General features: G+C 46.4%; 1 protein-coding gene across 4 annotated transcripts in view; it reads right to left on the bottom strand.

Annotated features, from left to right (window-relative positions):
- Positions 1-1,876: 1,876 nt before the first annotated feature.
- The window catches only part of LOC122388179 (glycine-rich cell wall structural protein 1.8-like), a 30,726-nt gene continuing 10,158 nt past the window's right edge, over positions 1,877-22,444 (bottom strand). For 2 of the 4 annotated variants that reach the window (XM_043379035.1, XM_043379036.1), the window contains exon 2: positions 1,877-2,768. In XM_043379035.1, coding sequence (XP_043234970.1) covers positions 2,331-2,765 — 435 coding nt within the window. In that variant the 5' untranslated portion in view covers positions 2,766-2,768 and the 3' untranslated portion in view covers positions 1,877-2,330. Of the gene's footprint in view, positions 2,769-3,361; positions 9,463-9,595; positions 9,639-22,444 lie in introns of those variants that run through there. The other 2 variants (XM_043379034.1, XM_043379033.1) reach the window with 2 other exon arrangements.

The following is a 22,444-nucleotide window of genomic DNA, read 5'->3' as shown; positions in this document are numbered from 1 at the left end:
CCGTTACAAGACGCAGAGATTGGTACCCGATTTGAAGGTCCTAGGTCAACCGGTGACCTCTGAGGTCAGGTCAAGTGTCCCAAGGTACGGTTCAGTTTTTGGTGAATAATTTCGCAAAAAAACGGCCGCAGAGCCACGATTTTGGCAGCATCGTGTTCGCCTCGCTCAGGCGCGTCGAATGATGTACTCTTTGTTTGGGTCAGGTCAACTTAGAGTGTTGACCTCAGGTCACGATCAGGTCAGCGCCCCCAGGTCACGAAGTTGGTCGAAAGAGGTCATGTCGCACATCATTCAATTTGGCAGGTCGTCCTGAGTCCATTAGTGGCTTCCCGACTCGCTAGCTCAATTTGATCGGGAGTTATTGACGAAAAACTAATATAACCTTGATGACGTCATAAGTGACGTCACACAAGGTCAACATTGCAAAAGTGACGCATCTAACCTTGCAAGGAGTGCATCAAACCACGATTATGTGTGCTTGAGATAGTTGGAGACGTTCCCGGCGCCAGAATAGCAATTTTAATTTTTCCCCATTAACTTAGGTATAATGGTGAGGTCACGAAAATGACCTGGCCTCATATGACCTGTAGGAAAAATCTGAGATATACAAGTTGTGAGACTCGTAATGGATACTAGATCCTGCAAGTTTCATTTCCCTGTGAAAGCTCCTCTGGCAGTGAGGGCGTTGCGGAGTTGCGAGTTCGACATCTGAAGACCGTGCAGAGGTTCACTTATGACGTCATAGGTCAGTGACCTGACCTGACCCGAAAATGCGGTTGGTGTCAAAAGATCCTGCTTGAATCAAAGGTCAGGTATGCCAAGTTTCAGCTCTCTATCGCCAGCGTGTTTGGAGCTATCGCGAAAAAACCCTATGGGGGGCGGCACCCGTCCCCCCCCCCCCTCGGCCGGCGAGGGTTAAAAGCGAAAGCGTTTTGAAAGGGCTATCGAATGAGTTATTCCGCGAAGCTTTAGCTATTTGGTTCACGACTGTTATACGGTTATTTGTGAAAATATAAAAACAAGAATTTTTCCGTCGTAATCTTGTCTTTGTTTATCATAATTTTATCATTATTTTATCTTCAATGACCTCAACGATGACCTAATCGAAATATGACCTCTACGATTCTGAAGCATCCTACAGCTATCTGTTGCTTTTTCTCGTCTTTCTAGCCCTCTTAAATTTTTGTTAGATGATCGGGTTTGGCCCCATGGCTGATTGCGCGCGTTAGAGAGCTATCGAACCCACTTTCAGCGCGCTATAGCTTTATATGTCCTCGAGTGTCGAAATAGGCGAAGCTTTTCCTTCGATGAACATGACGACGTGGGCTTTGGTCTGAACTGCAACATGACTAAAGTAATTTCTCCGTGATTTTCAACGCTCTTTAGAAAGCCGCCTACCGCCGCGCTTGTCGCTACGTGACCCTGGAGTCAGGTTAGAAGGGAATATTCAAACACCCCTCAGGGGCGTAAAACTGGAAAGCCTGGGGCCCTGCTCTGCGGGGCGCGGTCGAGCTGGTCTAGGGCCAGTTTGGGGCATTTACAAGCCCACGTAAAGCCCTCAAGAGTCTACAAGAGTCTCAAGGTCTGTACATAGAGTACAGACCTTCCAAGACTTGGGGGTTTAGATATCGACAATCGACATTGTCTTTTGAGACCTGCGTGGCGGCTATCAGAGGCCGGTGGGTCCATCAAAAGTCGGTGCAGGAGCCTCAGGTGTCAGTTTGGAGCCATCATGGACCGGTGTGGGGTCCTGATGAATACCTAGGCGTCAAAGCCCTAGACGTCGGGGCGGGGCCGGGCGCCGGGCGGTGAGGCAGGCACAGGCCTGAAGAGGAGAGGAGTTTTCATATGTCGGATTGGCATCTTAAAAGGTTCATCTGCACCAACTGCATGTATTTGTATGAAAGCCATAACATGTTATATAATTATGCATACTTAACAGTATAAAACGTTAGCACTGACAATATCATTAACACCATAAGCTGCTAACGATGAGCATGCCATTGTCATTGATCAGCAATGCTGAAAGCTTCGAGACCAGCACGTCCAATGTTGAGTGCAAATTTTGACATGCATAGCTTTACATGATCCATAAAGCACAATAAATTATAGAAATCGGATCATAGCAGACTACGCCGTCTCGACTGCAATAACATCGCGCAACTCATGCCATGCCAACGGTGTTGCAGCACCAAAGCACGTCTTCGTAACTTTGCTGTAATTGGCACATCCAGATGCCTAGCTCCCACGTCACACAAAGAGGGCAGGCTGCTGGTGCGCTGCTCAGTGCTCAGTGGTGGGATGGGCCGGTCGGCGGCCCGCTGCCGCGCTCAGTGGCCGAACCCGGCGCCCGGGCCGTAGTACACCCCGCCGCCGTACCCGGAGCCGCCGTACCCGTAGCTGCTGTAGCCGTACCCGCCACCGTGGCCGCCGTGGCCGCCGTAGGCGCGCTTCTTGGGCAGCAGGACGGTGACGACGTCATGTTTGATCTTCTGGTGCAGGGTGATGGGCTGCAGCGTGTGGTGCACCCGCTGCTCGTAGCGCACCTTCTCAGCGTAGCGTTTGTGGCCGTAGTGGTCGTAGTAGGGCTCCGTGTAGACCACCGGCGTGGTGGTGTAGTGCTGCACCGGCACGTGGTACACGGACCGGATCGGCTGCTCGTACGCCTGCTTGTGGATGACGACGCGCGCCGGGCCGCGGTGCCCGTGCCCGTGGCCGTATCCGCCCTCGGCAGAAGATCTGACGGCGAGCGCCGCCAGCGCCATCAGCTGCAACACGTCCGGCCCGGTCAGCCGGGGTCACGGTCAGTGCAGCACTGACAGCAGCCACAGCTACCCTAAACACGTCCGGCCCGGTCAGCCGGGGTCACGGTCAGTGCAGCACTGACAGCAGCCACAGCTACCCTACTCTCACAGCTTGTCAAAAAAGCAGAGGTTGGACGAGACAGGTGTGCAATGGACGATAGACTGCAAAGAGCTGCTTTGTGCGGCCGTGCGATGTGCCCAGCGGCAGGGGCAACCGTGCAGCGCGCGGCAGGGTCAGCTAGGGGACACCTGGGGACGCAAACAAGTTGAGGGGGGAGGCTCGGGCTTGGGTTGACAATGAACACTGCTTAATTCATTTCGAGGCCAGTATTTTGACTTTCGAGCCAAATTCTTGATAACGCGCAAGCAAGCCTCAGCGCCGAAAGCGTGGTGAAAAGTAGCGAGTCTCGGGTAAGGGTAGTAATTGTCTATACTTAACTCCATTGATGACCATAAGCCAGTGGAGGCCGCTGTCAGTCCAATTGTCGGCGCAGCTGCTGTCAGATTGCTGAAGAAACTCTATTATAACGAACAACGGTTCTCCAGAGAAACATGTACATTTTTTAGCGAATTCATTAGGAAACAACGCATATGACCGCCTTCCCGACCACAAACACGACATAGTAACAGCAGCCTAAGTTATCGGCAAGTGAGAAACAATCACCCAAGCGCAGAGCTTGTTGAAGCGGCAAGATATGGAGAAGACGGAGTGATATATGCATGGGAACAAGTCATAGTTAGACACATATAATCACATTGTGGCGAATTAATGAAGCAGCACGCACAAAACATTCAGAAACTATCTCAATTCAAAGAGAGATAGGGTGATTTCGATATCACGTAATTGATCTCATCTTCGCGGCATTGGAGTGGCCTTAGCCGTTTTCACGACGGCCATCTGGTACACATTTGGTGTAGATTAGGTGCATATTTGGTGAGAATTTGGTTCAAATCAGGTTCAGTGTATTTCTTAGTAGCTATCAGCTAGGTTGCACTAATTGCTTAATTACATACTTGCCTTGCCATATCATCAGACATTGTCATCCATTAAAACCGTGAAATAAACTCATTATATGAAGATATTTGTTATCAAAGAGATTTGGTGCAGCTTTGGTGAGAATTAGGTGCATTCGCCAGATAGCCCGTTGTGAAAACGGCTATTGTGTGGCAACAAAGGCCTTGAGATGGTTACACTAAAGAAGATACGAATGTAAATGGCGGAACGCCTAAATGATGCCAGAATCACAATAACATTGGCGAAATAAAATCATCTTTGGCAGATGATTCGAGTGGAAGGGAGGTCGAGGGAGTGTGGCGCTGGTTAATACTGGAAATCGAAACTCACCACAAAAAAAGATTGAATGAAAAAAACTTGCAAGACAAAGTACACAATGTTTTATCTCACGTAGCCATTTGGCTCGTAACGCTGCCATGTTTGGCAGACATGTGCCTGGATCCGAGAAAATGGATCTGGGATCTGTCCTTACGAATCCTGATCTCGGATCCGACGAGATCATATATCCATATTTTTAATTTATCGAGAGATCCGTAGGGATCATGGACCCGAGTTTATCTTTTAACGTTCTGTTTTAGTGATTTTATGTGAATGCTCCCAATCCATAGTTGTGTGACACTTATCGACATAGAACCACTCAGAAACCTGGTTTTAAATGTTGTGCATGGTGGGATCCACTCAGATCATAGATTCATGATAAATGTTCATGCCAGATCTGGTGGGATCATAGATCCATCACTCGGATCCATGCGCATGTATGATGTTTGGTATATGAATGGATCCATGCACATGTATGATGTTTGGTATAGTCGTGTACCGAAGGACGGCTACCTCAATGAGAGGATAAGACATCGGCAAATCCAGGAAATTTTGCTAGTTTGCTGAAATTTTGAAGGAAGAAGAGACTTCTTGATTGAAATCAGTGTAGTCCATTTATTTGAATAATACTAGCTAGATTATAAGTCTTAATTATTATAGTCTAGACTATTATAGTCTTTGGAAGATAGATTTGACGACAATTTCCAAACAGCAGCACGTATCGACAGAGAACACGGGACAGCTGCATTGCCCTCTGCATATCATAAGCACACCAAGACAACGTTAAAGCAGTGCATGCCAGCAGTGCAGTGCAAGGTCGCTGCATGTCTCGCTAGAGCTGTATACTATACCAAGTCTTCTGAGGCTACTAGAGCACTACGGGGAGGCTGAGGATTGTAACAACTGAATTTTAGGAACTTGCAAGATAAGGAATTCTGACTTTGCTTTTGGTGATTTTACAAATTGTATGGCTTGCTGTCTATAACAGCACTTAAGTAACGTGAAGCTAAAAAATGAAATATATGAAACAGTGGGCAATGGGCATATAAGGAAGTACAAACACATAACAGGCAAAGGCATTAACTATTGACCTTTTATGAGAGCGCCCAGCTAACCATAAATGAAATTGGCCGTGACGAAAACGACAAAAAGAAGATATTATTCCTGATAAAGAAAAACGAAAACAAAAACAAAAAAACGCATTGATTTCCGTTGTTTGCCTATCATTTCCAAAGTAAATGTTCGCCAACAACGCAACAATGCAACTCAACGCAGTTATATACCAAACAATAGCAGGTTACACCCTTACACTCATCTACTCCCCAAAAAACGTTGCATTATCTTTAGAGAAGTTTACTATGTAAATGAAGGTTAATAACAATGTGAAAAATTCATGAACTTACTCTATGAGCGGGGCAAAGCTGGTCAAACTACCTGACGGAACAAATTGATTGATTGGTTCTGAAAAGAAACATTTTAAGGCCGATTCTAAACGAATGACAACGCGTGTTTTCCGGACGTCCATGCTCTGGTATTAAGAGAATCGTGGATTTTACCCCAATATGCGATGTATGATAGAAGTTTGAGACAACAATATCATATCAGACTGAGAACTTGGACGAGACTAACTTTCCAACAAGTACGTGGTAAATAATGAGGTTTCAGGCATATATCAAATTTAGGCATTGTACAGGCAGATATGTGCAGTAGAGAATGGCTCATCTTGCCACACCTACGGCTAAATTCACGTAACTATACTCTACATAAAACAGAATGCTTTCAGAAAGAATTAACGGCTCAACAGTCAACACTCTGGAAGAGATACAGAGAATGCACAGCCAGAAAGATGCCAACATATTTTGCTTTTAATTAATGTTTTGATTAAAAATACATTGCTTAAATCACGACCATTAGCTTTCATGAGGTGAAGGCGTTTTTTTTTTGCAATACAGCCATGACTACTTTCATTTATTCCAACCAATTCTGTGGTGATGGTTGTGAGTATTGTCACCCACTTGCATAGTAAAAACGGTTAATACTTGGGCTATAGAAGGCGAGAAAAAGACGCTGGTAATCTTATCCCACTGCTCAAATTACCCCACATTTCCATGCATAATAACCTAATGAACTCTAGAAAGAAGCTCAAAAGGAAAATTATTGGGTCCAAGTATGCTTCTTTGAATTACCTGTTTTCAAAGCATTCTGTTTTATGAAGGTGAATTGCTCAAATTGTAGATTTGAGCAAAATTTAGAGAGATACAGTGAGCTAATAAAATTATAAATGCAACTTCGATTAAGTGCTGTACTGGGCATTGTAGTTATAGCGATCATTGTTATAACAAATAGCCTTTGTTCATGTTATATTATCAAAATGTTTGAACTAAAATATTTGATCTAACTGAGCTATAATAATATAAATATTTGACTGGCTGAGCTATGGGACCAGGAAAGAGCATCGGACTCTGTGTGGTGAGAGCACACGTCCCAGTTGTGAAAGACCGGGTTTGAAGCGGGACGGGCGTTCGATGTTTGGGGCTCATGATGGGTAGGTATGATTGCGATTGGTGGCAGGCCGCAGCCAGCCGAAGTCAGCGAGGGGACCGGCCAGGCGCGGCTATGTCCGCACGTCAAACTTCGGACTCTATGTTCTGCCATAGACCAGGAATTACGCGAATTGAGGGTAGAAGGCAGGGCTAACACAACAAGCTCAGCTTAGCGGGGACTCTGTCCACTTTTTTAAAAATAAATTTAGCTCGAATGTTTGAATGGATGGATTGACAGAGCCGAAGCCCACGCTAAGCAGAGCTTGTTGCGTAGACCCCGACCCCTACCGTCCGATCGCGCAATTCCGGGTAACGGGAGAATTTAGATGCCCAACGTTTAGCGTGTCCTTCAAAGCCGGACACGGCCTGTCGCACTCAACTGACTTCAACTGGCTGCGGCTGCTCCCACCAACCGCAGACCATCCCCGTTAGGAGTCTCAAATATCGAGCGCCGGAGCGTCTCGAACCCGGGTTCTCACTACCGGGAGTCCCATGCTCTTCCAACTGAGCTACGGGACAGGCATGTGCCAATCCTATTCAAAAGGTTCGGACAAAATTTATACTAAAAAGTGTACTCATGGGACTTCTATGGTGGAAAAGTCTCATGGGACGCAATGTAGGGCAAATTTTCTAAATTTTTAGTTTTTTATCTCAAGAACATAACATCCATCAGGTAAGACTTTTTATTAGTAACCATTTAATATAGGTGCATAAAAAAACAAATAAACATTCAAATGTATGTTGTACCTAAATTGATTGTTAGTGTTCAGCATTACTTAAAATGAAAGACAAAGTCCATTTGCAATGGTTTACACTAGGGATAATTGAAATGATGATAATAATAATAATAATGGTAATGACAATTATAATAATAGTAATACCTAATAGAAATAACAGTAAAAATAATGATAATCATTGGAGCCAAATTAAACTGATAAAAAACTTATTCCATTACTCGTATCGGAGACGGAGAGAACATATGAATGTCCGTGGGTGCAATATTCACCGGCCACATCAATGTTGAAAGTGATGACAGCCGATCAGTCAGATGGACATCTGGCAGTTGTCCACAGAACATAGGCGTAGCTCAGGTGCATCAGTGGTGTTGAGGCACGCTTCTATAGGAACGTTTATGGAAACGGCTAATTTCTGGCGTTAAGACACTAATGTGCGAGTTCCATTTCAGGCCACATTCATTTTATGAAGTGTTGAAGTAAAGGAAAACTAGGGTGTTCATCAGATAAAAATACATTGATAGCATCTTCATGGGTATGGACAATTTTTCACCGTATTCCAAAAATAAAGGGTTTCTTGAGAAATTTAATACTGGCAGTTTACAGCTAGACACTGTAGAAAGTGCACAACTTAAACAGAATAAGGGCAAAGCGAATGAGAGATTTAGAAAGATGACATGGATATATTTTTATTTCTTAAGTACTGGATATCCTAATTAGAGCGAATTACTGATAAGAAAGTCGTAAATGTTGTTGAGTATCATAAACAAGCGTTCATAAAAGAAACTGTTCCGGAATCGGCAAAACAAAGAGAAAAAGCAGACGACACACAACACTTAAACTAACTTGGCTTACTTAAGTACACAAACACCAAGAAATGCAGTCTTCTTGCACGGACATATGGGACTGGCAGCCTATGACTATTAGAACACGCACGGGTGCAGGACGGGGGGGGGGGACACGCACACGGCACGCAGCTAGACAGGACACGGACACGACACGCAGCTGGAGGGGCGCAGCCTACAGGATACACACGGAGTGAATGGCAGCAGGTCGCACGGCAGCCGCTCGGGCGGGGGCGGGACTGGGAGATTAGTTAGTCATGACCCGAAAGACGAGGCCGAATAAAGGTGGCTTATATGCAAATCTTGCGAGATGTAGCGAAACTCTGGTGACGTAGCGTTTAATTTTGCAATGTTGTAACATAACTACGGCGAAACAAAATTCGTATGACTGTAGCATGCGTAGGAGCCAGCAACAGTGGCAGAAGGATGCCAGGCATGAGTGGTCCAGTGGTGGTCGGTTGAGCTGGTGGCGGAGCTGCTGGCTGGAAGCGGTGACCGCCTTTGCGCGAGCATAAGTCAGTCGGCGGCGGCTAGGAGCGACTCGCGTCAGTGTTTGCCGCGTCCCACATACGCCCACTTGATGAGGTCGGCCGGGCCGATGCTTTTGTGAGGGCTGCCGTAGTGAGAGCTGACGTGGCCGTGGCTATAGCCATAGTCGTATCCGCCGCCGTGGCCTCCACCGTGGCCGCCTTTGCCTGCGCCGTTGATGTAGATCACATGCACGTCGCCGCCGTTCTTTTTGCCCCGCCTGCCTCCGCGGCCCTTACCACGGTGCTTTTCACCCTGCTTGAAGAAGCCCTGGCGCGGGTCACCGTACAGGTAGTGGCCGCTGTGGCCGCCGCCGCCGCCGCCGTAGCCCTCGTAGTCGTCCACCTGCAGGACGTGCGTGTAGCCGGAACTGGCGCCGGCGTGAATACCGCCGCTGTACACCTGGTCGCCCAGGCCGTAGCCGCCACCCGAGCGGAGGCCGTAACCGCCGCTACTGCCGCCAAACTCGAAACCACCTCCGTACCCGCCTCCGTGCCCGCCGCCGTACCCGCTTCCGCCATATCCGCTTCCATGGCCGACAGGATAGCTCTTTCCGACGTAGACGTTAGTGGGTCCGATGGCGCTGGCGGCGGCCTGGAGGTCGCCGCCGGCGTGACTCAGCTGCCGAGAGTCGGGTCGGGCGGCGCACAGCGCCAGCGGCGACAGGAGCAGCACCTGAGGGGCCACGTCGGTCCGTCAGTCGTCGGTCAGTCGGGGGGTCAGTCGGCGGTCAGTCACAGCCCCATCAGACGTCTTTCTCAGCGACCGGCACGACCCTCTTCTCCCCATCGCCGCGCTGGGCCCTTACCTTGTACACAGCCTGCATGTCCGGCACTGGCACTTCCACTGCTAGCCGCCTCATGACCTGCATTCGTTATATAGTTGGCGAGTGGGCGCGGCGACTTCGGTCCACTTTCAACGGCGCCGTGCCCGAGCGACATGGGTGAAATGCCACGCCGCGCAGACGGCCAGTTTTTGTTGGCGCCCACAGTAGGAAAACGCTCGGAAGGCTATGCGCCGGCCGTCTGTAAATGCATGGCTTCCACAATCCACAGACTGTGACGAAAGCCGGCTGCTAAAAAACCAGCTGGTCGAAGACGTTCGAAAAGCTGTCACACAGCAAACTCCGGTTACAAGGGTATAACTGTTACAGTCAGTGGCGTAGCCAGAAACCATCGAAAGCGGGGTGGCCATGGTGCTCGAGGGGGCGACTTTTTCCCTTGAGAGGGGCGCCATTGTGAGCTAGTGACAGGGGGTCAGTCTAAAATGTAACGTCACATAATTTATGCATGATTTACTAGGTGTTGCAAAATACGAGTATAAGAACCAGGTTTCGCCGTTTTTTCATAAAATCCAATTAATGCAATTTGCAGCCCGGTGTTTTTATCTTTGTGCATATTTAGCACGATATAGGAAACGAGCTCAGGCTACGGACATTTTATTCTCAACATACGCACCCATGCAAATTCGAAATGGTAAATATACGTTGATCGATAGGCACAATCTGTATTCTTTGCAAAAAAAAATATAGGTTCACTCACTGATCCAAAGTGACCTGTGGACTGCAGCCTGTGGTCGACCGGGGTGGCCTTGCTTAGAATCTCAGACCGCACGTACATAGGATTCACGCTGCGACTAATTGCCTAAATTGGGATCAAGGAAAGACTTGAACATTTAAGACCATTAGATCCACCATGAGATCCCAACTCAACCAGCAGCGGCTGCAGTCAGAGGCGACCGAACGCTTACATACGTCCTGGATTTTTTCTCCACAAATCACCTTTACAATTTGATGTCTAGTGCGCGAAGGTGGACGGACATGCATGACTGCATGAGTGCCAGATGGGTGAGGCGTGAGACTCTCCCATATAGTGACACGAAGGTTAATGATGTCTTCGGCCGACGTAGCATAGAAGACGACTTTTGATGATGTGAGTGTGCATGATCGACTTTGAATAAACGCCATAGAAACTTGCTGATCTCACCGAACATTCGCCTTGCGTAATCCCCAGGCCAAATATCTACATTGAGGGGCAGGTCAATTTTGCGACCTCTTCATTACCTATTAGTTAAACCGCGCCGTGCTGGTGGCCTGTGTTTTCCGTGCCGTGCTGGGGGGGCGTTTTCACGTCCCCCTCTAACTCGGCTCCGGGGCCACGTAGTGACACGCGGTGAGGGACAATCAAAAGAGCGTCAAAAATAATGACGGAAAGACTCAGTTCAATTTTTAGGTCAGGTCAATGGTCAGGTCACCAGGGGTCATCAAAGGTCAAATTTAGTCCATTTCAACAATTTTGGAAACTGCCAATGGCTTACTCAGGAACCAATAGAGCACAGCGCCGCGGAAAAGCGCATTCGATAGCCCTTTTACAGACCTTTCTAAGTCTTGCTCTCAGATTTAATCTCAGGTCAACGGTTTAGCCTCCAGAGGGCAAAAACTCCAAAAATAGCAATTTTATGAAAAACATTTTTCTGCAATAACGTTTGGCTCAAGACAGTGACGATATCTATTTTGCCTGTATCGTGTTCCTCCCGTCGAGACGCGTCGAATGAACTATACCTTGACCTTGAAAGATTATTTTGAAAATTTGACCTCAGGTCAAGGTCCTGACCTGACCGGAAAGGGTCATGCTGCATATCAGTCGATCTGTAACGTCGAGCTGACCACATCTGACGTGTTTTCACAACTTTAGCACGTCTCATCAAAAGTTATAGCAAAAAAAAACTGCTGGTGACCGTTCATGACCTGAGATGAACTCATGGGCACAGGGGCACATAGAAGGGTCACAGGTGCATTTTTCCGATTCAGTGTGTTATGTTTACCTATTAACCGATGTTTTAGAGGGTTTTGAACGACATTCATCCAAAAGAGGCGCATTTCACTTTTCTTCCACTGACTTAAAATGGAGAGGTCGCAAAATTGACCTGACCTTAGGTCACAGAAATCAAAATCCGAGATAAACATTTTATGCATATTGTTAGTCTTATCAATCTCTGAAAGTTTCAAAAGTGATCGTTCAGGCGGTAAAGCTAAAGCGAGCCTTTAACAATTTTTTTTAGGTAAGGTCACTTGACGTGCCCTGGTGACCTGATTTGAACAACCCTGATCTGAATTTTTCACATTGTAGAAAAGATTATGAACAGGTGTACCAACAAACAGCTAAGATGACCTTCACCTTAGGTCAAATACCCTTTTAATGTCAAATTCTAGTTCATTTGACTCGTCTGTCTCAAAGAATGGAACACGATGCCGGTTAAACTAATCTCGAGCAGGTCTGAGCCAACAGGTATTACAGATAAACGTCCTCCGCGAAATGATGGGGCGACTGTGATCTTTAGAACGGCGTTGAGGGGCGCCATTGGGCATAGATGGGGCCACTGTTGCCTTCAGCAGGGCGCCGGAGGCTCTGGAGGGGCGCCTTGAGCTTGGGTGGGGCGACTGTAGTCTCAAGGGGTGTTGTCTCGGAGGATGGGGCGAATGTGATTTTCAGAGGGACGCCGGGTACTTTAGCAGGGCGCCATTGGTTTCAGAGGGTTGCCATCGATCTTAAGATGGGGCAGCTGTAATCTCCGTTTAGATGTGCGCCAATGACTTTTGAGGGGCGCCAGCGACCTCGGATAAGGACAACTGTGATCTTCAGAAGCGCGCCGGACGCACTGGAGGGGCGTCATTGGGCTTGAGTAGGGCGACTTTAGTCTCAAGCGAGACGACTTCAGTCTCAAGGGTAACCGCTAGTGGTAACCGGACAAAAAGCCAAATGACAAAAAGTCAAAAGACAAAAAGTCAACAGACAAAAAGTCAAATGCAAAAAGTCAAAACGGATAAAAGTCAAATGGAAGAAAGTCAACATGTATAAAAGTCAAAACGTCAAAAAGTCAAAACTAAAAAGTCAAAAGAGCAAAAAGTCAAAATGGCAAAAAGTCAAAAAGGAGAAAAGTCAAACGTGAAAAAGTCAAAACGGATATAAGTCAAAAGCAAGAAGTCAAATACGGAAAAGTCAAAACAGATAAAAGTTAAACTACAAAAAGTCAAAATGAATAAAAGTGAAAATGTAAACAGTCAAAAGTAAAAAGTCAAATCGACAAAAAGCCAAAGAGATAAAAGTCAAATGGCAAAAAATCGTCAAAAGTCCCCTATTATTACGTGTTTTTCAGAGAAAGAAATGTAAACACATCAATATGAACTCATTACCCCTTCAACGTATGCATCATGCAATTGTTGATCGATTAATACCACTCAAAGGTCAGATCAGTCGGGGAGACTGTGGTCAAATCTTACATTTTTGGAAACCTTCCATTTTTGGAAGGATTTTCCATATATGGGTACGCAGCATAATATAACCATTGACTGTTACACGACCTAATATGTACCTGTAATATGATACCTGTCTGAAGCTGATGTAATCAATCCATTTCATGCTTTGCATCACAATGCTTCATATACTCTCTTAGACGTCCTGAATAAAATAAAAAGTTGAAGTTAGGAGTAGGACACCTATGTACCCCATTATAGTTGAAGTCAAGAACGGTCACCAGGGTCAAAAAAGGGCCAATGACCTTCCCCTGACTTCCTTTTAACTTGATAAGGTCACTCATGCTCCGAAATAGCCAGCAAAGTCAGAGACCAAACGTTCTCAATAGGGTTCAGGTCCGGGCTCATTGAGGGCCAGAAGATTGCTCGAATCTGCGAACAAATATGTTTGTTATTCACTGTAACGTGATAGGTTGACACATCGGTCATGACTATGAATGACAGCAACATTGCATAAAATGGCGTAAGAATGGTATATAATAGCATTAACCCGCACTTGCCGGGGGGGGGGGGGCTATGCAGAACCCCTCTCTCCGGTTTTTCTGCAATACCTCCCGAACGGATAAAGACATTGACGCCAATCTTTGCAATGAGTTTGCATACCTTCGCTCTGGCTCTGGCTCTGACTTTTGCAGGCTCTGCAAAACGCAAAATCGGTCTAAGTGACATTGGGAAAATAATAGATGAGCCACCTTGGGCTAAGGTATCCAAATTTTCAGGGTTGATATGAAATTCAAATCGGTTCACTGTTGAAAAATGTCTTGAGCATTGCTGTTGAAACTCACTTGAGTTATTTGCGAAAACCATGAGTGGCAAGTGGGTAAAAAACGGGGTGTGGTCACATAGGCGGTCCCAGGGGGGGGGGGGGGCACGGGGGCCATGGCCCCCGGCATGGTTTTTGGTGCTGAAAGGTGGGGCCATACTATCTTTTGGCCCCGCCTTTTCAGATCGAACAAAAGTCCTACAAAAACTTTTTGTACGCTTCATTTTCTTGTTTAAAGGTAGTGTGCCACCTTCCAATGATTTCCCATTTTATTTTTCCTAGGATAAGAAGCTTCTGTTTTTACCTAATATCGCAAACAAATCAAAAATGGGCATGGAATAGTGCCTTTTTCGCCTAAAAGTTTATCGGTTTTTCGATATGTATAACAACCCAGCAAACATGCCCACATGGTTCCCATATGGGGCCCACATGGGCCCCCCACCTCTTCCATATGGGTCCCACATGGGAATGGCAGTGGGTGACACGTGGGACCCATATGGGTCAGCCCACGTAGGCCCCATATGGGACCCACGCGGCGCCCACATGGGACCCATATGGGTAGCCCATCTGTAGCCCATGTCCCACGTGGGCCCATCTGGCCCATGTTCACCCCATATGGGACCCACATGGGATGCCCATCTCCAGCCCATGCATGCGTTTGGCCCATCTGGCCCATTTTTATCCCATATGGGGCCCATATGGGTAGCCCATCTGTAGCCCATGTCCCACGTGGGCCCATCTGGCCCATGTTCACCCCATATGGGACCCATGTGGGCATGTTTGCTGGGAACTGTAGTGGGCTCACCTGCAAACAGGCGTCGGCAACAATCGCGAATGCGGCGCACATGTGACAAAAAGCAAAGGTCATTATAGAGTTACGACGTACGGGAATGAGTTATCAGCTGTCTAATCGTAGACAACACAATGTCGAACTTAAACTGTAAGCCTGTATTGGTATTGTTTCTTTAATTTGGCTGTCAAACATTAATTTATGGTTTGAAATATGATTTTATGTAAAATAATTGATATGAAACAGCAGTCTCTTAAATTATGACCCCATTTCACCACACGAAAGTGGCAGAAATGACAATGATCAGCACTAGTGCCATCTAGAGGGAGAAATATTAGCACACGGGCGCTGTGGCGCAGGATATCTTCAGGCGCGCATCACCAGTGCCATCTAGAGGGAGAAATATCAGCACACGTGGGCTGCGAAACATGTATATTGCATAGGTATGCATGTATATACAGTCGGTGGCAGTTGTTATCCAGCACATTTTCTTTTTCGCATTGTTTTCAGATCGCCCATAGGCCGGCCCTGCGTTATTTGAAAATAATACGTAAAAGCATAGATAACAAGAATCACTGCATCACTGCATCACAATCACATCACAATCACTGCATCGGGCTGTAGAAAGACGACACGTGCCCGGAGTGCGAGGACTCGGACGAGGGAATATCGTCACCCACAGAACAGCTTCGTGGAGTGGCTAGGGCGGCTGGGATGCCTGTATGGTGGTAAGGTAGGAAGCCCAAGGACAAACAAGACTTTCCTGCTCATTGCTCCTTCAACATGTAGCACTAGCATGAACCAAAGGCAACTAACTGTTCTCTAAACAGCCTTCTGCCTAAACGACTCCCAATCCGCCTTTGCCGCCTCTCTCCGCAACAGCTCAGCCGTCCAGAGCTCCCTGCTGAGCTGGAGGATTTTCCGAGGACTGTCAGACAGCCACCTCAGCGGGTGCCCTCGCGCTGCGGCCTGGAGTGCAATGTGAGACAGTGAGAGTCGATATCATTGCCAGGGAAACGAGCGATGTTGGCCAGAATCGAGTCCCGGTGGACCTCTAGACGGCCCACGGAGACGCAGCCGCACAAGAGGGCCCGCACCATCCAGCCAGGGCTGGCCGGAAGGCACAGACAGCTGATGGGATCACCACTACCACCAGCTATCACTGATGGCGACAGGACGGTTCCTGTGGTTGACGTCCACTAACTCCGAACCGGTCAATGGTGGAGTGCGAGCAGTGCAACGACCGCCACTGCAGAGCAGCGCCCGGCCCCGTCTGTCGGGAGGATTCAAGTCCACCTGCGTTGCCCGGCGCTGCTAAGCACGTACTCGACGTGTCACAGTTTGGAGGGGACGGAAAACGGCAAACGTACCCTTTCAGGCGTGAGGGTACGCATGCTCATTCGTCATTATGTTTTATGTTGTCTGCGTATTTCGCCCTATCTCCACCCGTTGTGGCGTCTTGTAACCATTGCATAGCTGATGAACCACTTGTGAATGCTGCAATATACGGTTCTAATAAAACACGTTTTTTTATTTATTATTGAAGAACTATAAGCAAAAAACATCAAAACGTCGAAATAAAGCTATTGCCATTCAGGTGGTAGCCCAAACGGGATGGTTTTCACAGAATAGCAGTCGATTCCCCATTCCGAAAATTTTGGCCCCATTCTGCATCAGGCTGGCTTTGTGTCCAATCCAGATTCATGTTATCTATGGTAAAAGGTATTGGGTCGCAACTGCGTCCGACTGTACTCAGCGAAGTCTTACAATATAACCGCACGCAGTATACCTACTTACAGTATACCTACTGCCATTTCAACTGTCTCCAATATTGAAGACCCCGACTCAATTTAGCACATACTTATTGGATGTTCAGAAAAGTGTGCTTAAAATGGTCCAACGAAATTCCATGACACCAAGTGCTTCAGCACAGGCATGTCATCTCTATGTATTTGTATATATATGTTGCAGGCACTTTAGAAAATCAGTCATTTTGTAAAATGCCTAGCTATTTTGCAAAATGCTGATTTTCCAGGCTTTTTGCAAAAAGCCTAGGCATTTTACAAAATGACTGACTCTCCAGTCATTTTGCAAAATGCCTAGGCATTTTACAAAATACCTAGCCATTTTACAAAATGACTGAGCAGCGTGTTGTAGATACGAGTACCTAATTATATACGTTTTGGTAGCGTGTAGGTGGACCGAGGAGTCCAGCATTATGACCAGAGGAGTCCAGCAGTGGGAAGTCCATACCTACCTCTCTCTATTTTGAGAAGTGCAGGCCCGCGACATTTCCAACCCCCACGTCAGCGACGCTGCTGGATTAAAAATGATCGATCTGGAGCGTCAACAAACGACTGGCCCTATGCCGGCCTGTATCTGTAAAACCATTAGAGGTCGCGAGGATTCGATCCCACACACTTAGGCGTTAGTGTCTTCTGAAACCAACGCTCTCGTCCTACGCCAAGCGACCTGATGATTCTCCCGATGTGGAGCTTGATATTTTTAACTGAGACCATGCAAGTAGGTACTCAAAGCTGTCAAACAAAGACACAATCAAACAAAGACTACACTCATTCGTTTACATGTAATTGTACACCAACCGGGCCTGCCTATTGACTAGGGCCGGTCTCCGGCTGGTTTTGTTAGGTCTAGTTTCAGGCAGAACATGAACGGCGTTGATGTACTTGGGAGTTTTTACAGCGTTAACTAAACAATGCTTTATGCTACAGCCGAGTCTGCAACTCAACCTGGTCGTTACTCAGCATTGTCGTCATCACAGAGCATCAAATCGATCAGCTACAGGCTGAACACGTACCTATAGGGTATAGGAAGACGTCCAAAAACTGTTGGCCATAGTATCTGTAGTGGGATCTACGTTCCATGCTGGTCAGGCATTTTGCAAAATGCCTAGTCATTTTGTAAAATGGCTAGCCATTTTGAAAAAAGCCTGGTTGCGTTCATTCATTTTTCAAACAGCCGTCTTAATGCCTAGGCATTTTACAAAATGACTGATTTTCTAAAGTGCCTGCAACACACACACACACACACACACACACACACACACACACATATATATATATATATATATATATATATATATATATATATATATATATATATATATATATATATATATATATATATATATATATATATATATATATATATATATATATATATATATATATATATATATGCAAGTCTGATTGAACACAATCGCGCTTCTTTCATTGATAAGCTTCTTTTGTAGCTTCTCAAGTGAGCGTACCACCGCTTTTGCAGTATGGCTGAAGCCGCTAATTAAGTTAAGCCGCTAATTAATTAAGCCGCTAATCAATGAAAGAAGCGCGATTGTGTTCAATCAGACTTGCCTATTGAATGGATTGCTGCCTAACTATACAAATATATATATATATATATATATATATATATATATATATATATATATATATATATTATATATATATATATATATATATATATATATATATATATATATATATATATATATATATATATATATATATATACCGGGTGGCCCAGAAAAAACGTTCCGAACTTTGGAGGCCTATATATCAAACACGAGTAAAAATAACGAGCCAAAATTTTCATCAAGTTTGCGTCATTTCTTTGTGCATTGGTATGCCAAATTATAACACTATACCATCATTTTCAAGCTGGCAATCTTGAGTTGAATTAAGCAAGACGTTTTTGCTTTTTTTGCCGATGTCAAACGATAGTGATGATTGGGTTAGATGTCCAATGTTATAAAAAAAAGAATAAAAAATAGAGCACGTGAATGAAACCAACACTTATTTTCCTATTTTAAATATTTTTGTCTCACTTATATGCCAAATATTCAAATACTGAGCCAAAATGGTGCTCATGGATGCCATTCGTTTCAACACCAAATCATGTTTCGAGCAGAAGTGGCACGGTGCATGGATTACTGCTGTTTACCCTCCTTTCAGTAGATCAAACAGTAAATCGACCGGATAAGGAAAACAAACTAAAGCAGACTGGTTCCTGTGCCAGAAGACCACAGAATAGCTTATGAAAAACAACATTGCCAGCAGATGACAAAAAAAAAAACTGGTTGAAAAGCTACCTTTTCCCAGGAATGTCAGCCAGGAAAGCATTTGAGCCACAACATGGTTAGAAAACTGGAAACTTCTTCCGATGCCGCTGGCACAGAGCCATCGTGGTTGCCTGAGGGAATGTGTCATCCTGAGACACGAACCATCAATGAGACTAGCTGCCAGTAGAAGTCATGGCTCTAGGCCGCGGTGCCGCGGGGTGAAAGTGATCCGTTCACTCACATTTTTTTAGTAAACATCGGAGCAAAAAAGTGATTTTTACATGGCATGATTGAAACACGAACCATTTAAAAAGAAATTTACCGAACACCATGAAAATCACACCATTTACTGAAAATGTGTGCCGCGTTGATAATTCGAAGTTTCAATGTTGTATCTTTATCACTTTCTGAGATATATTGATTTAAAGTTGGGAACGTTTTTTCTGGGCCACCCGGTATATATATATCTATGGTTGCCGCCTGCTTGGCAGAGTGACCTCGATCAAAAAGCAAGACGAGCCTTCCCTTGTCATTTGTCAAAATCACTGAGGTGTGCCATCGAGCTCACGTCTAGCCGCACACACTCCACGCGGGCTGCGGCTGCATACTGAATGGCTCCCCTTCCCCGGCTTTCCTCCCCACTCGGAACAGAAACAGCCAGGTCATGTCATCGCGTGACCGGTGACCCTCAAAGGATACTGTTCCGCATTACACTAATCGGTACACTCTGACACACCAGGCCTGCTCCGCCTCGGTCCCGGGTATGAGCGCGGATTCTGCGCCCAATAGTACGTGTACGGTTCTCCAGTAAAAGTCTTGTTGGTTTTGCTTTTTCGGACATATCTGGTCCTATATAATGTTCAAATGCATAACTATCAACCCGAATTATGTGTATGCACATTTACCACGAGACTGTGAAATTGCATCGTTGTATGCCAAATACTTTCCGAGATATTCACCAAAAACCTGTTTTTCTGCCGTTTGGGGTATTCTGGCCGCAATCTTCCTGGGATCGCCTATGACATCAGTAGAGCCATCTAACGAGAGGATCGCGGAAACACAGAAACATGAATGAATCGAGCGCGTAGTAAACGGTGTATGAAAGGGAGACTCGGCAGAGGCTATCCGGGTGGCCGGCGGGCGGCGCGCCCTTAGGCATCGGTCGACCCTTCGGACCGCGTGGGGTCAGAGGTCGCGCTCGGGAAGTCTCGGCTCTGGGTTTTAGCGCTGTGCAGTCAGGAAGGGAGGATAGGATAGCACTAGCCCGACTGACTAGTATCTCGGCTGATTCGTGTGGGGTGGAAGGGGATGGTGGCTAGTGGTGGATGATGGGATGGTGGTTAGGTTAGTGCGTACCGCGTAGAACGTAGCTGAACATGCATTTTTTCATAGCAAACAACATGCAGCATAATAATGTGCGGAATTATGCCAGAACTCATACACAAAGGAAATAATATTTCGGCCGAGGGAGTGGATGAGTGCCGTGACAAAGCATGACGATGCTGCCAAAATCGGGATGCTTTTTGCCCCCATTTTTTTTACCCCTAAAATGCAGCGCTTGATCCGAACTTAGAGGTCCCCGACTGACCTTAGAGCATAACCCTCGCCGGCACAGGGGGGATGCACCCCCCCTAAGGTTTTTCGCGAATAACTCACGTAAAAAGCGGCCGATCGCGACGAAACTTTCAGTACCCTCGCATTGATCAATTTTACACCTACCCTGAAAATTTCATGACCCTGACCCCAATGACCTTTGACCTCTTTTCTGTGACCATGTTTGGCCGAAATCGCGGTTCGGCGCATGTCGGCTCGCATTAGCCGCGCGTTTGCAAGCTTTTCGTGGTTTCAAACGTTCAAACATGTGATTTGATGCTGCTCCCATGCATTAGGGTGGGTGTCAAGGTCACCTGAGGGTCAGGTCAGGTCATTGACCTTTGGTGACCTCGGGTGACCTCGGTTCACTTTTTCGAGTTTTACATGTTTCTAGGCTAGTTTTTGGAGCTGAATTAGAATTTAGCAACCATTTCAACATTTACGAAGTAGTTTAGGTGCCTTCGTAACATGTTACGAAGCTGTCCGAGGCGGTTGACACGTAAAACGAATACCCGTCACAACCCCTACCTGTTGACCTGACCTGACCTGACCCGACCTGGTCTAAATTCTTAAAGACATCATCTCTGATCAAAACTAACACGATATTCGTGATCAGCACCCCGGAAAACCACATAGCAGCCACACTTTACGACTTTCTAACAGGTCCCGATTTTCCCGGTTTCGGGTCATTGACCTGACCTGGAAGGTCACCCGATGACCTAGGACCTTAAAATTGGGTATCATCGGCTTCCTCTCGTGACGGGCAATACGCTCGTTTTTCCGCGAAGCTCTAGCTCGATCAGGGGCCAAACGCGAGGGGGGTCGTACCAACCCCCCCCCCCTTGTGCCGTCGAAGGACTCAAAATGGCCTGTGCCGGCGAGGGTTAAAATCGCACCCGTCCGGTGCGCCACCTTTTCTTCAGGGGCGCTCTTCTTGGTTGTATCTGTTCTTACCAATAACTAAAGCAAATCGAATGTTTAATAAAAAAGGCATACCTCAAATACAGTTTTATTCACATCCGCTCGTGTGCATACTTGTTTTGACCTATACCTTCTCGCATCATAATATATCACTTCAGTGCTTAACCCTCAACGGAATTTTGGGTTTTCTGCATATACCCCGGCCGAGGGGAGTGGGGCGATTACGACCCCTCTCCGTCTTTTTGCCCCTAATTGAGCTAGCGCCTTGCGGATAAAACTGAGCGCGTGCGTCGTATGAGATGCAGCAACTGGTACCCGAGTTGAATGTCTCAGGGTCAACCGATAAACTCTGAAGTCAGTATAAGTGCTCCAAGTCGCGGGATCGGTTTTTGATAAACAACTTCACCATAAGTGGTTACAGAGCCAAGATAATGGCACCATCGAGTTTTGCATGCTCAAGCGCGTCGAATAGCGCTTTGTTTTTGTTGAGGTCAATTTAAGGTGTTCACATCAGGTCATGTCAGGGCAGAGCCACTCAGGCCACGAGGCTGGCGCAAGGAGGTCATATCGCTTCCTTGATTCGTAGGTCCTTACAAGTCCATTGGTGGCTTCCCGGCTCGCTAGCTCAAATAGATCGGGACTTTTTGGTGAAAACTCCTGTGACCTTAGTGACGTCATAAATGAAATCGCCTAACTTTAAGAATGGAAAAGTGAATGCTGGGGCTTCCAAAGATTGTATAAAATCGCGAATTAATGCGCTTGAGACAGCTTTCGATGGTTCCCGGCGCCAAAATCACAGCTTTCATATTTCCAAATTGATTAATAATCGTGAGGTTGCGTGATCGACCTGACTTCAGGTGACTCTTAAGAAAAATACGAAATAGCTACATGCAAGTTGTGAGGCCTCTGGGAGATAGTACTAGATCATATAAGCTTCATTCCCCGTTGAAAAGTCCCCTGGCACGAAGGGTGCTGCGACGTCGCGACATTTTGGGACCTTACAGAGGTTCACTTTTGACGTCATTGGTCAACGGCCTGGCCTAACCTTCGCACTTGTAGGAGGGTGTCGAAGTTCGAACAGACCTCCTACCCTCAGTTTTTCGCAAACAACTCGCGCAAAAAGCGGCTGATTGCGACGAAACTTTCAGTACCCTCGAGTTAATCAATATAACGCCTACCCTATAATTTGTATGACCC

The sequence above is a fragment of the Amphibalanus amphitrite genome, unplaced genomic scaffold, assembly GCF_019059575.1.
Source record: "Amphibalanus amphitrite isolate SeventyFive unplaced genomic scaffold, NRLGWU_Aamphi_draft 000312F_arrow, whole genome shotgun sequence".
Lineage (NCBI taxonomy): Eukaryota > Metazoa > Arthropoda > Thecostraca > Balanomorpha > Balanidae > Amphibalanus > Amphibalanus amphitrite.
The sequence above is the reverse complement of the archived record's forward strand: the minus strand, read 5'-3'. Positions and strand labels throughout refer to the sequence as shown.